General features: G+C 48.7%; 3 protein-coding genes across 3 annotated transcripts; 1 reads left to right on the forward strand and 2 right to left on the reverse strand.

The window, feature by feature from the left end:
• Nucleotides 1–1,493: 1,493 nt before the first annotated feature.
• Nucleotides 1,494–4,882, reverse strand: N7455_010668 (uncharacterized protein; the record flags this gene model as incomplete). Its single annotated transcript, XM_040953152.2, has 3 exons — nt 1,494–4,078; nt 4,132–4,203; nt 4,264–4,882. 3 exons carry the CDS (start codon nt 4,880–4,882, stop codon nt 1,494–1,496), a joined length of 3,276 nt encoding a protein of 1,091 aa, XP_040816420.2.
• A 3,788-nt stretch (nt 4,883–8,670) lies between these two features.
• On the forward strand, nt 8,671–10,362 carry N7455_010669 (uncharacterized protein; the record flags this gene model as incomplete). Its single annotated transcript, XM_040952948.2, has 5 exons — nt 8,671–8,758; nt 8,811–8,867; nt 9,044–9,148; nt 9,205–9,423; nt 9,608–10,362. The coding sequence occupies 5 exons, from the start codon at nt 8,671–8,673 to the stop codon at nt 10,360–10,362; spliced, it is 1,224 nt and encodes a 407-aa protein (XP_040816484.2).
• Nucleotides 10,363–11,532: 1,170 nt separating this feature from the next.
• Nucleotides 11,533–13,276, reverse strand: N7455_010670 (DUF914 domain membrane protein). The gene is made up of 3 exons (XM_040952991.2): nt 12,895–13,276; nt 12,644–12,834; nt 11,533–12,584 (listed from the first exon to the last, which is right to left on the reverse strand). Exons 1-3 carry the CDS (start codon nt 13,113–13,115, stop codon nt 11,722–11,724), a joined length of 1,275 nt encoding a protein of 424 aa, XP_040816406.2. The 5' UTR covers nt 13,116–13,276; the 3' UTR covers nt 11,533–11,721.
• Nucleotides 13,277–14,275: the final 999 nt, after the last annotated feature.

Consider the following 14,275-nt stretch of genomic DNA (forward strand, 5'->3'; position numbering starts at 1 on the left):
CAATATATTCCGAACCAGAATAATCGGCTACTTATGCGGTCTTGTCATGTCTTTTACATGTTCTTTTTAGATGTATATGAAGAGGACTTTTCTATATCTAACCTCTTAACATTCCCAGAACCAACGCTTTCCCTCCGCCAATGCTACATAAAAAGACACCAAAAAAAGACAATCAACTCCGATCAACTCCTAACACATCTGATTTGACATCCTCCGGAGCTCAGAAACATAAAGCCCCTTACTCCCAGTACACATACACCATAGAGACCATAGAGACAAAGAACCAAAAAAAAGCAAATCCCTCAAAACAAATCAACACAAAGTTGATACGCCAACACGCCAAAGACAAAAGTAAACGAAAACGCAAAGAAATTAGGCGCAATCGGCATCGGGGCTGTCACACGAGCTAGCCAAGGCAACCCACCAAACGCGGAGAAGTGGAAATTGGAGCTCGACCAATTCCAATTCAGAGAAAAAAGAGACATGACGGCACCGAGTGATCGAATGGCGTAATTATGCACGAAAGAGATGCTAGACCAGGTCTCGCTGATTACACCGTAGGCGAAGAAAAAACAATAATACAAATACAGCATGAATGGAAGAATTATCATCCACATCTTTCCTTCTTCTTCGTTTCCCATTTTTGGGGAGATTGGGAGATTTGTTGTTTGGGATTCAATGTTGGGATACACCCTTTTTGGTATTTATGTATGCTGCGCAGATGGCTGTATTTATGTTGGATTCTTTGGAATTTGTGGGTTTGTGGTTTCTCGTGGATTGATAACGCCGGGTTACTTCGGACGGGGAGTTCTTGGTGGGTTTAGGTAGGTGGGAGAGGATAAGGATGATGGCGATGAAAAGAGAGAGGGAGAGGAAGGATTTGAGAACTGAGACGATTTCTTCCCTTTGTTCTCTCTGTCTTTGTTATTTGAAGTCCGGTCTCGCATTTAGTATGGACATTCTCTGTTGACTGACAGCTAAGAAAGACAATGCAATCCAGGAAGTATCAGGGCAGGAAAAGGAACACTTTTTCGAAAATTTTGGTTTGTTTCTCATTTGGCAACAAGTTAATATCTTTTCTCTTTTGTACAGAACCAGGACCGAAAAAAAAAAAAAAAAAAAAAATTTGGCATAAGAAAGATGAGAAGCATCAGACACAGAACCGGGTCTAACCATTTGAAACAAAGAACTCCAAACAACTGGAAAGAAATCGTCTCAATGCATGGGAGGCGTTTCCTGGAAAATGAACCGGCCAACTTTCCCGATGGCAACGAATGCATGCATATATGGACCCAAATCCCTCACTAGGGAAAAGGGGAAAAAAAAAAAAAAACAAAACAAAGAGCAAAACAATGTATTTCGGGGGAACGTGAGTTCGTTTGGGGTTGCCGCGTGGACGGGATTTTGGAGGCAATGGAATCAGGTTGGAGACGTGAGCACCTGCTCATTCCTCCTGTGTTGGAGATGGGTTGGAAGCGCAACGATACACACTGTCACCCGCCTTTTCGCAAAGAATCATCCGCTGGAACGACCTCATGACCGCCGTTGATGCCATTTCGAGACTCCATTGACGACTTGGTGTTCTTGCGGTTCTTCTTCTTGGTCGTCTGCCATCCATGGTTGCTGTCGTTCGTGCCGTTAGACTGTCCGCCTGATCTTCGGGACGGGTCTGAGTGTCGATCCTTGGTGCCCGAGGCAGCGTTGTGAGAGCCGTCGTGTCGGCCTTGGCCTTTGGGCTTGCTCTTGCCATTGACACCGTTCGTCTTGTCGGAGTAGTCTCCGTTAGTCCGGCGCTTCGAGTTCGTCGACTGATGCCGATTCTCATTCGGTCCAGATGCAGCAGGTTTCTCACTCATCTGTCCTGAATTCTTGGACTGGCCGACTTCCTTTCCTGGTCCTTGTGCTATGCCATTTCTTGGTCGATCCGGACTTGTCTTCGCAGGTTGCTGTACCAGCTTCTCGGAATTCGATAGGTGGTAGTTCTGCAGCCGACTAGCGAGAAGCTCAGTTTGGCCATTCGTGTCTGGCTGCTTTTCCCCGCTTACACCATTGACCTTTTGTGTTTCCGTAGAGGGCCGAGTGAAGACGGCGGAGTGCTCCAGGTCAAAGGACCCGGAATCCTGGTAATCTTGAGACAAGGAATCGGAGAAACTCGCAGGCGTGTTCATGTTGTGGTCGTCCGACGACGTATAGTGGCTTATCGCAGAGTAGGGGTCGATCAACTCAGGCGCATATGCCGAGCGGTTCTCACTCGGACGCACCGATCCATCCACGATCAACGGACCGGGTGCAACTGGGCGTGGGGCGGATTGGGCCGGTTGCGACGGGGGCTTGGAAGTTGGGGTGTGCTCCGAGCGAGCCGTTTCTGATGAGAACGATCCCGGTCGATAATCTGGCTGAAGGGGAATAAACGAATATCCATTCGAGACCAGACCCATCTGTGCGGACAATGGCGGCAGCATAGAACCTTGCTGGAAGGCTTGAAGTTGTTGAGGAGTTATATAATAACCCAACACATCTTGCTGCCGGTTGTCGTCCACAGAGTTTGAACGGGATCCATTGCTGGCCAAACTGTTTGAGCGCATTACATTCTCATCACCGCTGCCGTCTCCGTGTTCTGACGACTCGGTAGCCAGCCTTTGTTTTGGCCAGTTCTCCGTAGGTGGCGGCATGGTATAAAGGGGAATATAGCTTGGAAGAGAGGGCGAGCCCTGAGGTCGTGCAGGTTGTGAGTGCGCACGAAGAGACTTCGGGGATCCGTTGGCAGCCGACAATCGCCGAGAGTTACGACGAGTATCAGGCATAACGCTAACAGCAGACGGCGAGGGAGGGTTGGTGATGGTCGCTTGCGAGCCAGATGCACCAACTGAAGCATAAGTTGGGCTATAAATGGTTTGCTGTCGTTGAGTTGGGCTGAGAGTAGCATGGGTTGCTGTTCCTGTTCCTGATCTCGGTTGTGAGGTTTCCTCTGGAAACTCTTGCTGTTGAGGAACCGGGAATTGGATAAATGGCTGACGGATGAATACCGGCGGTGGTCTCCCAGTGATCAATGCCTGGCTATGCAATTGCATCCGCAATTCCTGCTCCTGTGCCTGCAAAAGCTGGATTTGTTGGTATAACTGGTCATGCAGAAGATACTGGGCTTGCTGTTGTGCCTGTAGAGAGATATCTGATGCATTGCCAGTGTTCGGCTGCCGGAAGTTCGACTTGTTTCCAGTGTTTGATTGTCGTCGCCCGCCACCGAGCCCACCTCGCGAGAACTGATTATTATATCTGCCGCCACGGTTTCCTCCCCGTCCACCCCGCGATGGGAGGGAAGGTGTGAGAGTTGGCCGCGGTTGAGGTGGTGGTCGTTCCCAGGTCCGTTCCTCTTCTGCCGGGTATTCAAACTGCTCGCAACACCCTTCTAGATCACCGTTTGCAATATACTTAAAAGCCCTTCGCAATTCCAGATGTAATCCCCGGAACGAAGTGTCATCGGCGGTGTTGCCTAGGTTTCTTGACGTGTTGAACGGCTCCTCCACGCACAGTCGGTTGTTCAACATCAGGTGCCAGCCCTTGGCCTCTTTGTTGATCAAGGTGCCGTCCCGTACTGAGATGACGTTCTTCTCGTAGTCAAATTCGTAGCCATAATACCGGAAAAATTGAAAGAGCAACTCGCCAACCGATTGCTTGTTCTTGCGGCCAAATTGAGACAAGGTCTTGAGGTCGTCATCGAACGAGCAGACCAATCCATCGTGAGTCATCCTCTTCTTGTGTGGACGTGCTTGCAGACTTGGGAGAATTGGAGGGTTTCTTGTCTGCAGGAAATTAATGATCAAACAGATCCAGGTGTAAGAACTAAGGGTTCCCCCAAGTGCGGCATCGTTGAGAATTCTTTGCTTCGTCCAGTGCTTGATAGCCATTGCCAAAGGCCGCACTCTTTCATCCACCTCAACGTAAGTCCGAATCATTCGAGTGTTTTCTAGCGCCAAGGTATTATTGACATTCATGTCACAAGCTAACCGGAGTTCCGGGTCCCAAATCTTCACGATGGGGACCTTTGCGTGAGACACACACACCACCCGTTGCATCCCGTCTGTTCAGGTCAGTCCATCATCTAATCAAGTTATACCAACGGTCATTTCTTACGTTTAGCCAACACCTCAGCCAACAGGCATACATGCTCCAATTCCTTGTAATTGGTCGTGATGCAAATGTCCACTGCTCAAGTTAGCATTTGCGTTGCCTTTTCATCTCGCGTGTCCAAAAAGAAAAACCTACCATCTGAGTCACTGGAACAGAGCTTATTCCCTGATGAGCCAAAAATGTTCGCCTTGATATTATGACCCGGCCATTGGTCATTAAAAAGCTTCTCCAATTTTTGAACAAGTTGTCGGCGTCGATCATCACTCTCGGCAGATGGTAATAATCGGTCATACAGATCCATGATCTCGGTCGACAATTTTTTCTCCTCATCCGGGTTGAGCTGCTCCTTCAACGCCCCCTTCTCCTCTGGTAGTATATCTGCTCCTAGACTATACGGTATCCGTCGTCGAAAATATGCCATGGCGGTCTCATATTTACATCCTCCGAGCGGTTTCCGGGAGAAGGGGGGTAGATGTGTGGCTTCGGAGTGGGTGGATCGAGGGGAGGTGCTTCCGCGGGCGGGGGACGGCGACCGGGAGTGGAACGATAGGTTGCGCGCATGTTGATAGGGGGTGGAGGGAAGGGAATTGGACTGGTGCGAAGTCAACGGAGGCCGAGCGGCGGTCTCGGGCACGTCAGATTGTGGCACATCGGATTGAGGCCTCCATGCCATCGTGGAGGACTGCGCCGACGCTAGCGAGGCGACGTCACGGTGGAGGGAACACTTCGCATTCCCATCGATTTTTGCGACCATATAGCAATTCGCAACTCCCACACCGTTGTGGTCCTTCCGTATGGGGGGAGGCTCGGCAAAAGAGATAAAGAGTCCACTCCCACACACCACACAATATAATCCCCTCAGTTTCCTCTCGGTTGGAAATCACCGGAGAAATTTTGTGGTCGATAAATCGGGGCGAGGGAGGTTATGGCACGTGTGTAACACGTCAAGGGTTCGTTGATGTGTGAGACCACCGGGAAGCAGATCGTTTGGAGTGGGAGACTTTGCAATCGCCCTCGACCAAAGTCGCGAAAAGCCCGTTTTTTTTTTTCTTTCACTCGGGACCGATAAGAATTGAAGAAATGTAAAAAGACAATGCCTCGACCAGGAGATGAAAATAAGACACGAAAAGAAAATAGTAAAAAAAAAAAAAAAAAAAACGGTCTTCGTGAGAGAGAAGAGAGCGAACGGTTCGAGGATTGGATCAAAGAAAAGAGACAAAAAAGGATTTAAGTACTGGATGAACCATACAGTTTGTCGGTTTAAGTGAGTTTGTAGGAACCAGCCTGGGTTTCCGATTGTTGAGGAAAAGGAAGCGTAGTCAGAGAGGGGAATTTGAGAAGTTGTGAAGATGATCGAAGCCCTGGAGGTCAGCCCCTGTCGGCGGTAAAGAGACACTTGCCGACCGTTCCCCTCTTGAAGAACTCCAATCTTCCCAACGTCAACGATTTTATGTGTATAAGTCGAAGAGCAATCGGATGAATACACCCAGAATAGGTATTTGGAGGTTCAAAGAGATGCGTCGAGTGGGAAATTAACGTTCCAACGCCGTTAGATGGAGTAGCCCACGGAGTGAGACAGACTATTGGGGAATAGCTCTCTACCCTCATTTCTAAGTGCAACAATTAGGGGCTGACTTCTGTCCTTTGTCTCATATATGATCTCTCGCTTATCCCTTTCTCATTACTCTTTATTACTTTTTTTCTCACTGGTCCTAGAAACCTGAAATTCTAAAGCCAGAAAGCCAAAATGCGGCCAGAGTTGCCCGCAGTATCACCGAGCTATGCATTCATGCAGGTACCATGACGACAGATCATCGATAACAGACCTAGGGAGTGTTGACCGTTGAACCCCTTAGGCTACTGGCTATAGAATGAACACATCGATTCGTAAGAAAAGCCTTATATGATCCATACGTTGCATTCCCCTTTTGCCTCCTGATCGTCGTTCTTCACTTCTCCCCGCGATCAGCATGGTCCTTGCACGTGCTGCTCACTAGTATAACCTAATCCATCCCATTGGCCTGAGGCATACATATGACATAGATCTGCTGTATCTCGTCCTTTCAAAGAATCCAGGGGAAATCTATTCTGTTGACGACAAATCCCCGGTGACTCGAGCACACTCATACTATGTTTTACTTCTTTGTTTCGAACATGGACCACCATTGGACCCATGCTTCAAAATCCGAGTAGTGGCTCCTCCGATCCAATGAGGCTTGAGAGAATGAACCTTGGGAGATAATGATCATTAGACTACCTAGGTATTTGTCTTTAGGGTTAACTGAGGTGTCAGTGGTGAGCTGGTAGCCTTTGTTTATTAGGGCCGGGGTCGCTACATCGGGAATATGGGGCTTGTTTTGGCGTACTTCTTTGTAAACGAGTGCAACATAGATAAGTAAACAACTACTCTTTACAAATCAAGACTACATTGAATAGCTAACTATCAAGCCGGCTACGGCTTGTCACTTACAACATGGCCTTGCCCCCCATACAATCAAGCATCCGACTAGTATGACTAGGACCAAATTCGGCCGAGTACAGTCCCATGTATGACGAGTGGGGAGTTATTACGCTCCCAAGGTAACGCGGAGGCATGCTTGAGCGTATCGTGCCAGTGGTACATTTCCGGAGGGTTTGAGGGGAAAGTTTGGTACTGCACCTTTCCGCTAGATCGACATAGACAGACAACAGGGCAAAGTTCGGAGTGCTGATGATGGACGAGTGAACTCTGAACAAAATCCCTCTACTCTATATATCTGAGTACCTCGGTGCCTCCCATATCCAGTCATAAGAGTCGATTCAGCCTGTTCGCACCTATAGAAATAGTCTCATGTACATGCGGGGGAGGCCTCGGGCTGCTGAGTGGCCCATCGAGCCGGGTGAGTACATACTGCACATTGCAGTGGCCAATCCAGTTCAGAGGGGCGCGGACCTTGCGGAAGAATATAAAATGATGGCCGACGGACGTTGCCCCACCTCTCCTGAATTGACCGAGTTGGTCAAAGCACCGTTGAAAGTGTATTCTGGAAGCAGCAATGTTACTATTGCATTGCGTCTACTTCCACATGTGGGTATAGTTCCTAGTCTAGTTACTTGTTAATGTGGCTTTTAAAGGGGCTTGCTGGAACCAGATGTGTACCAGGCTCTCTATGTTGTATATTTGAGCAGGCTACAGCGGGCTGTATATACTTATTGCATGCGTTTGTACTGACCACTATACATAGAGCTGCAGATCACATTCCAGATGCGACTAGAGTGTTCACTTGTCTTGCAGCCTCCGATGGCGTCCACAGGCAGCCTCTTGGCAAGCTGACTGCATAGTGCAGAGCCTTTGGAGTTTCCCAGGTTGGCATCATCATACGTTGACTTCGGGGAATCCCTTGCTTGGATCGGGTTATATTGTGAAGGAGATCTTAGAATTCAGATCTTGGAAACCGGGAATGTTTGAATATTGTACCGAAATCGAGTATACGGCAAGTACTAGGGTATACAACATCAGGGCAACACAATGTCAATGTCCGCCGTTTTGAGTGGGGAACCCAGTTTCCAAGATTTGAACATTAAATGTAAGGTATAATACACTCCGGATACTAGTAGCATCCAGTATAAAAGTGGTACAAAGTATAGAGACAGTAATAGTTGAATAATAAGTAATCGTAACTATCAGACACGAGGGAAGCTCGACGCTTAGACACACGTCCCCGTCCAATCTCCGGTGACCGGCCCCATCAGTGACGAATAGAAGCCCTTGGGTTGCCGGGAATTGCCGCGTACTTGGGATCTTCGAGGTACAGAAAAAGAGAGAATTGGTATTAAACGAAAGCATTGAATGACAAATAGGTTGATTTTAGATGTTTAGTAGAAACAGAGACTTGGGTATACATATAGTCCATGCAATATAAACCCCAAAACACGACTAATAGAGAAGAAGCTAGGTTAAGTATTTTAATAATATCAATAATATGTGTTGTCCTACTTTAAAAAAAAAAAAAAAAGAAAAAGAAACTCCTTTTTTTTCTCGTATACTCTATGTACTATTTTACTCTTTTACATTACAATTTATACCCCCCCCCCCCCCCCCCCTCCTCTCTCCATCAGGTAATACACACCCACATCCCACCCCCCCATAGGACCCTCTCTCCCCTTTTCTTCTCTTCATCCTTCCTATCTTTGGACTTTCTCTGCCTCGTTGACTCGTGGTAGAAAGAAATATTCGGAGGCCTTTTTCCCGTAAGTGCCTTGATTATATTGTTTCTTCCAATTGGATGGAAAAAATTTCTATACCCCATATACCCCATTGAAAAATAGTTGAAAGACCGCGGAAAACACACCCTGGAGTTTTACCGAGACCTGGATATTTTTTTTTTGTGATTCTCAAATTTCGATACTTTCTTTTCATGCGTTGAAAGAAGATCGGGAGAACCGTTCAAAAAGTGTGTGTTGTGGATCGACGCTCACATTTTTTTTCTCTCGACAGATCGCCTCTGACCGGATCATCTCCCCCCCTGAACCGTCGCACTTTCGGTCCTTTTGATCTCGACAATGTCTTCGTACTACGAACCTCAGGGCTGGCAAGCACCCGCTGCGCGCCAGGTCTCTTGGGAGCAGCCGGCGCCTCCCTCCCGGTCAGGTATGGGATCAAACGCCGAGCATCCGGAGCAAAAACTAACATTGACAAACAGGATCGAGTTCGGTCTCCCAACGCGATGATACCCCGGCCTTTTCCTCCCAATTTGACGGTACGGACACACCTCTGCTTGGATCTCTACAATTGCTTCTCCGAAAACCGAATCGCATAATGCCCGGAGTAAATGTTGGTGGTTTTGAAGCGAGGCGGTTGTGGAGATGACATGGGCATACTTTTTGTTAGAAACCTTTTGGGACGAGTGCTGATCTCTTTTTTTTTTTTTTCCAGAGGTTGATCGTGCGATCGACAATCTCGTCAAGAGCGGGAAGCTGTGGAATGCTCCTCGGCGGGATTCGATGCCCATGATGATGGGCCGGCCCTACCCCGACTACGGTATGTTGCGGGCACGGATGGCACCCAGAACGCGTTTCTGACTTGTCTCTTGACAGACCCTCGTATGGGTGGTGGCCCTCAGCGACACCATTCAATCAGCGAGTTCGATGGCAACCGCATGCCCCCGTCTGGCAATGCCCAGGGTTTCTATGCCTCCCAGCGGTACCAGGGTCGTCCCAACGAGGTGGAACAGATGATGCAGGCGAAGCGTCGGATGGCAGCACAGCGTGAGAGGGAACTCCGCAACTATCACCAGGAGCAACAGTACAACCGAAGTACGTGGTAGCGTCTGTCTTCTTCTTCTTTTTGAGCCTCGTTATATTCCCCCGTCGGCTTTTTTTCGTTTTTCTTTTCACTTCCTTGCATCTATGTATCCGTCGGCCTGTGTAATATATTTGGTTTGGCTTCTTCGTTTTTCTTTGAACACGGGGTTTTAATACTTTTCTTCTTCCTTTCAAGGCCTCCTCGCCGAGATGTCTGCATCCAAATCCGACCGCTCCACCAGCCCAGCTGCTGTGAGCGAGGACAGCCGTCGCGAACTCCTCGCCCGCCAGCACCGCGCCTTGTACGGCAACGAAAGCCCAGCCTTCTTCCCGCCCGGTGCCTTCTCCGATGATAACCCACGCCCAGATAGCCAAGCTGGCGGTGGCACCCCATCGTCCGGTGTCCGCGGATCCTCCCCGCGAGGCATGGACCCATTCGGTCTGACCCAGGCAAGCACCACTAGCGCCGATGCCACGGGCCTGCAGTCGCCCTCGCGCGCCAACAGCACCTCCTCGCCTAGCTCCGCCATCAACGCCGGCTTCGGCGCCGAGCAGCCCGTAACCTCGACCTCGTCGCCCGGAGCTGACTCGCCCTCATCCCGCCAGGCTCCTTCCAAGCCCGTCGCTGGTGCTGTCGGCTCCGTCGGTCCTATCGGTTCCAGGCCTGCCCCTGGTCAGACCTCTGCGCCTCCTGCCAACCCGGCCTTGAACAAGCGCTCCATCACCCCTCTCCCTTCCCCACTCGGGCTCGGCTTCACTCCTGCTGACCCCAATGCTGGCCCCGCCACTGAGCGCACCTCCTCTGCCGGACCTACCCCACCTGTGATCTCTGCAGCTGGTGCCCCCGGCGCTAAGGACCAGGCTGGCGGTGTTGGCCTTGGCTGGAGCAACGGCAGTGGCGTCTGGAGCTCTAAGAGCGGGCTCGGCGTGCAAGCTTCCGTTTGGGGTTAAAACGCCTCAACCCCAGGTTTATGGGGGCTTTTTTTATGGCATTACTTTTTTGATGGCATTACTCCAAGTTGGCGCGTGAATTTTGGACTTGGGGTTGAGCTGGCTTACTATACTAGGCGGGGGAAAAACAGGACGGGGTTTACTGGGAGTTGGAAATATATCCCCCAAATTGGTGTTGGATCCGTCTGGATGACACGATGCCTTCTTCACCTTCCTCCGTTGAGTGTCGGGATCAGCAGTGTTATTTTTGTTCTGCTTTTTTTGTTTGTTTTTTTTTGCTATTCTGGTGCCCGTGCGAATATGGTCGGAAATATGGCGCTTTATCTGTGATGCTCGTGGGCTATGTATGGGCTGTCTCATTTTTCTCGGTGTTTTTCATGTCGGATGCACAGGTCTTCTTTTATCTTTCTTTTTTATCTTTCATTTTTTGGGGGGTGGTGATACGGGAAACTTGCACATTGTGACTTTTTATTTAATTTTGGATGCCTGTTTTTACTACATATCTCCATATGGAGATGGGGAGGCGAACAGAGGCTCAAAACGGATGTTTCTTGGATTTGGATATTTTTTATTTTTTAAACCCTTTTTCTTTCGCCTTTTCTTTTAGGTGAGTGAAATTTGACTATAATGCAGTCGATGTAAGGGTTACTGGAGTCTGTTTACTTCCAAGGTTATATTTTGATCGGATACTGGGCTTGCTATGGACTTCATCAGAGAAGGGAACCTTGGAATGTTGGGTCCTTATATACCTATCGATTCCTCATTTGTTCGGGTCCTACAAAGGTACTAGTAGATACCATAACGTGTCTCTGGCTTCATAACACTGTAATCATCCCTTCTATTTAGGGCTTCTCATCTTACAATGTGGTAGTCTTATTAATGTTGGGCTTTGATTTCGGTTTGGCGAGACATGCTACGCGCCTACACCGATATAAGATCACCTTTCCATTCCAGCTCAGTCCTGGTACCAGGAGCTTCAAGGTTGCTTCTGGAGTACGCTGACGAGATACCTAGATATTTAGAATAGGCGATGAACTGTGCATAACTGTGTATTGATTTATTCTCGGGATAAAGTTTGGTAGCTAAATCTCAAGATAGAAGTAGCAATTGTCGGAAAATAATTAAGCATTAATTGAAAGCGCGCAAACAAGATCATCTTTTCCTTTCCCAGTCCAGCATCAAAGCCACCCGGGTACTTCTCAGCAGCAGGGGTAGCGCCAGCACGGACTTAGTGGGCATCTAACGCAGCACACAATAAAATCCGAAAGATCGTCTTCTATATGTGCGGTCACATCCACAATCCCCAAAAGACATACGCAAAAAGAAGAAAGCAACGAGGACATCCACATAGGCGAACGATCAGACAGAGCTGTTGTTCACCGTGGTAGTGTGCCCGGGGATGTGTTCGGCGGTTTGATCGTGATATTCCACACCAGCAGGGATGGTATGCACGATCTTCCTCTTCGCAGTGAAAAGACCAACAACACCACGCTCCTGGTTAGTCCCAAGCCAGGGCTTGCGGGCTTCACTCAAGACCTTCTGGGCAAGGAAGTAAATGAGCTGACCGACAATGATCAGAACAAAGGCAATGGGGTACATCCAGTGGATATGATAATGGAAGACCTTGACGCCAATGATCACGCCCCAGAAGTTCATGGTGAGCATGGAGACGTTGAAGAAAGCCGCCGACGAAAGCCGGAACAACAGCGGAGCGAGACAGTAGAACAGAGTCAGACACAGCGTGTAACCGGTGAGGTATCCGCCGACCTTTCCGTTCCAGTGCGCTTCATGGAAGGAGGTCCGGTCGAAGATACCAGCCTGCACGCCGTTGATTATCATTCCGAAGAATGACATCTGACCGAGCACCTCGTACACGGGCCGAGTGCTGACGAAGTACTCCTCTCCCGTGTTGGTCAGACCGTAGAAGGACGCGCCTAGCAGCGCGAACAGGTCACCCTTCAACTGGTTTCCTTGCGAGATGTCTCCGCCGTTTGTGCCGGTGATATGGTCCGAGGCAATGAGGACGCCCATGCCGCCGATACAGATCACAATGCCTGCTATTTGGGTGATATGGTAGCGCACGCGCAGGAAAAGGAATGAGAGCACGACGACCACGACGATGGCCCAGAAGTTGATCAGTTGCGCGCTTAGCATGGTTGTGTATTTGTATGCTAGCACAATGAAGTAGTTGCCCTGCACGTCACAGAAAGCAAGGATGATGTCTGCGGCGGTTAGTCGAGGTTCTATATCGAATATGCGGGAGGGGAAATTGTTGACATACATTTCCAGCCGTCACGGTATACCAGTTGGAGCCAGCCCTTAAGGCCGTAACGGTACATCGTATAAGGGGTGAAAATGACGTTGAGTAGAACATAGTTTAGGAAGGTTTGGAACGCAGGGATTGCCCACTGTTCCTCGCCGAGGAGCGTTGTGAAGGTACCCGTCGAGGTATTGGCAATAGCGAGAATTTGACTGCGAGTAATTGGGTTAGGGTTTGAGGTTTGACTTGTAGTCGTTCAAGGTGTTACTTACCCTAGAACCACGGTGATATAGAATTCTTTGGTCTTGAAATAGCCAAAGAACCCTTTCTTCTGGTCGACCAGGTCCGCAGGTTGCACAGGGTGCTCGGAGGCTTCCGCCTGGGAACTCGAACGCTGTGCACCAATCTGAGAATCCTTAGCCAGCGAAGACGAAGAAATATCATGGTCTACACCAGATGCCTGGACGGTGATTTGATCCTTCGACTCAGACATGGTGAACTGATGCAAGCTCAGAAAGCGGGGTTGTGTTTGAATTATGCAGGTGGCAAACCAGTTGCAGAATTAAGCAATATAGCAATAAAAGGGGAGCTTTATGAAAATGAAACGAGCGCAAAACTCCTTAAGTCGCTCGTGTATCGATATACCGTCTGGCGATGAATCTGAAGAAGAAGCAGCAAAAATCTCAAGACCCGAACGACCAAGAGAAAAAGCGTCTGGAACCTTTCCTAATCGGGCCATATTCGATAAGAACTTTCCACGCAGTTAAACACAGCCAATCAACAAGGAGAGAGTGGGGGCGGTGAGGGTCTGTGCTGCGGACAGGGCCGTCCATCTGGTCTTTTATGTCAGCAGCTGGAAGTAAGGCGGTTGGTACTTGGCGGATACTTCATGAGAGAGGCTACATGTCAGCTTAACCGGAAGTACTTCCCGTGTACCCCCTTCCGTAGCTTGTAAATTATGTGGAGATCCATGCGTTGAAGTTGACCTTGCAGAGAATATTTATAGATTTATAGATTTATAGATGAATCTTAAATTATATTACAGGATTTATGTTGTACATAAGTCAGACTCAGCTGTTATAAATACTTTATCACATATTGCCTGATGCCATTCCGAAACCCCTGAGAGAGAGAGAGAACATTTGAAGAATGAATTCCCCAGCTCTGCTGATCACGGAAGAACACCAGAAGGACGCAGATAAAGTAGTCTAGGTTTGAGCATAAGCTGCATTCCTAGTAATATAGCATATTTCTGTCTTGTGTGCACAATATACTAGGTACTCCGGGCATATGTACCTACATAGGTAGTCCCGGGTGCCTATCTTGAGGTACCTTAGGTAGAGACGATAGAGATAATATAGGGATAAACAGGGATCATAGGGAATTCTGGAAGATTTGAAGGTTCTTACTTTCTCTTCATATATCTTTTAAAGAGGCTTCTTGTTAAACTCCCGAGGACTTTTAAGGGGAAACAAAAAAAGTCTAGAAAACCCCAAGTACCTGCCGAGGCCGTCAGGTGGACCTACCAGGACTGTTCCCGATCGTCATCCCCTCCGCAGACTCTTTCATCATTGGGATCTCCACCTCCATTCCCTCTTTGCGTCCCTTTCAAACCATTCCCAAACAAACCCCTACACAATCTTCCGATAACCT

This window comes from Penicillium solitum, assembly GCF_028829755.1.
Source record: "Penicillium solitum strain IBT 25940 chromosome Unknown utg000008l_segment0_segment0, whole genome shotgun sequence".
NCBI classification, from domain to species: domain Eukaryota; kingdom Fungi; phylum Ascomycota; class Eurotiomycetes; order Eurotiales; family Aspergillaceae; genus Penicillium; species Penicillium solitum.

Excerpts from the sequence above, each read along its gene's own strand:
- N7455_010670 (XM_040952991.2), bottom strand. The coding sequence starts at position 13,115 with ATGTCTGAGTCGAAGGATCAAATCACCGTCCAGGCATCTGGTGTAGAC. Across the intron at positions 12,835-12,894 it reads TATATCACCGTGGTTCTAGG|TCAAATTCTCGCTATTGCCA; the intron begins GTAAGTAACACC and ends AATTACTCGCAG. Across the intron at positions 12,585-12,643 it reads ATACCGTGACGGCTGGAAAT|ACATCATCCTTGCTTTCTGT; the intron begins GTATGTCAACAA and ends TAACCGCCGCAG.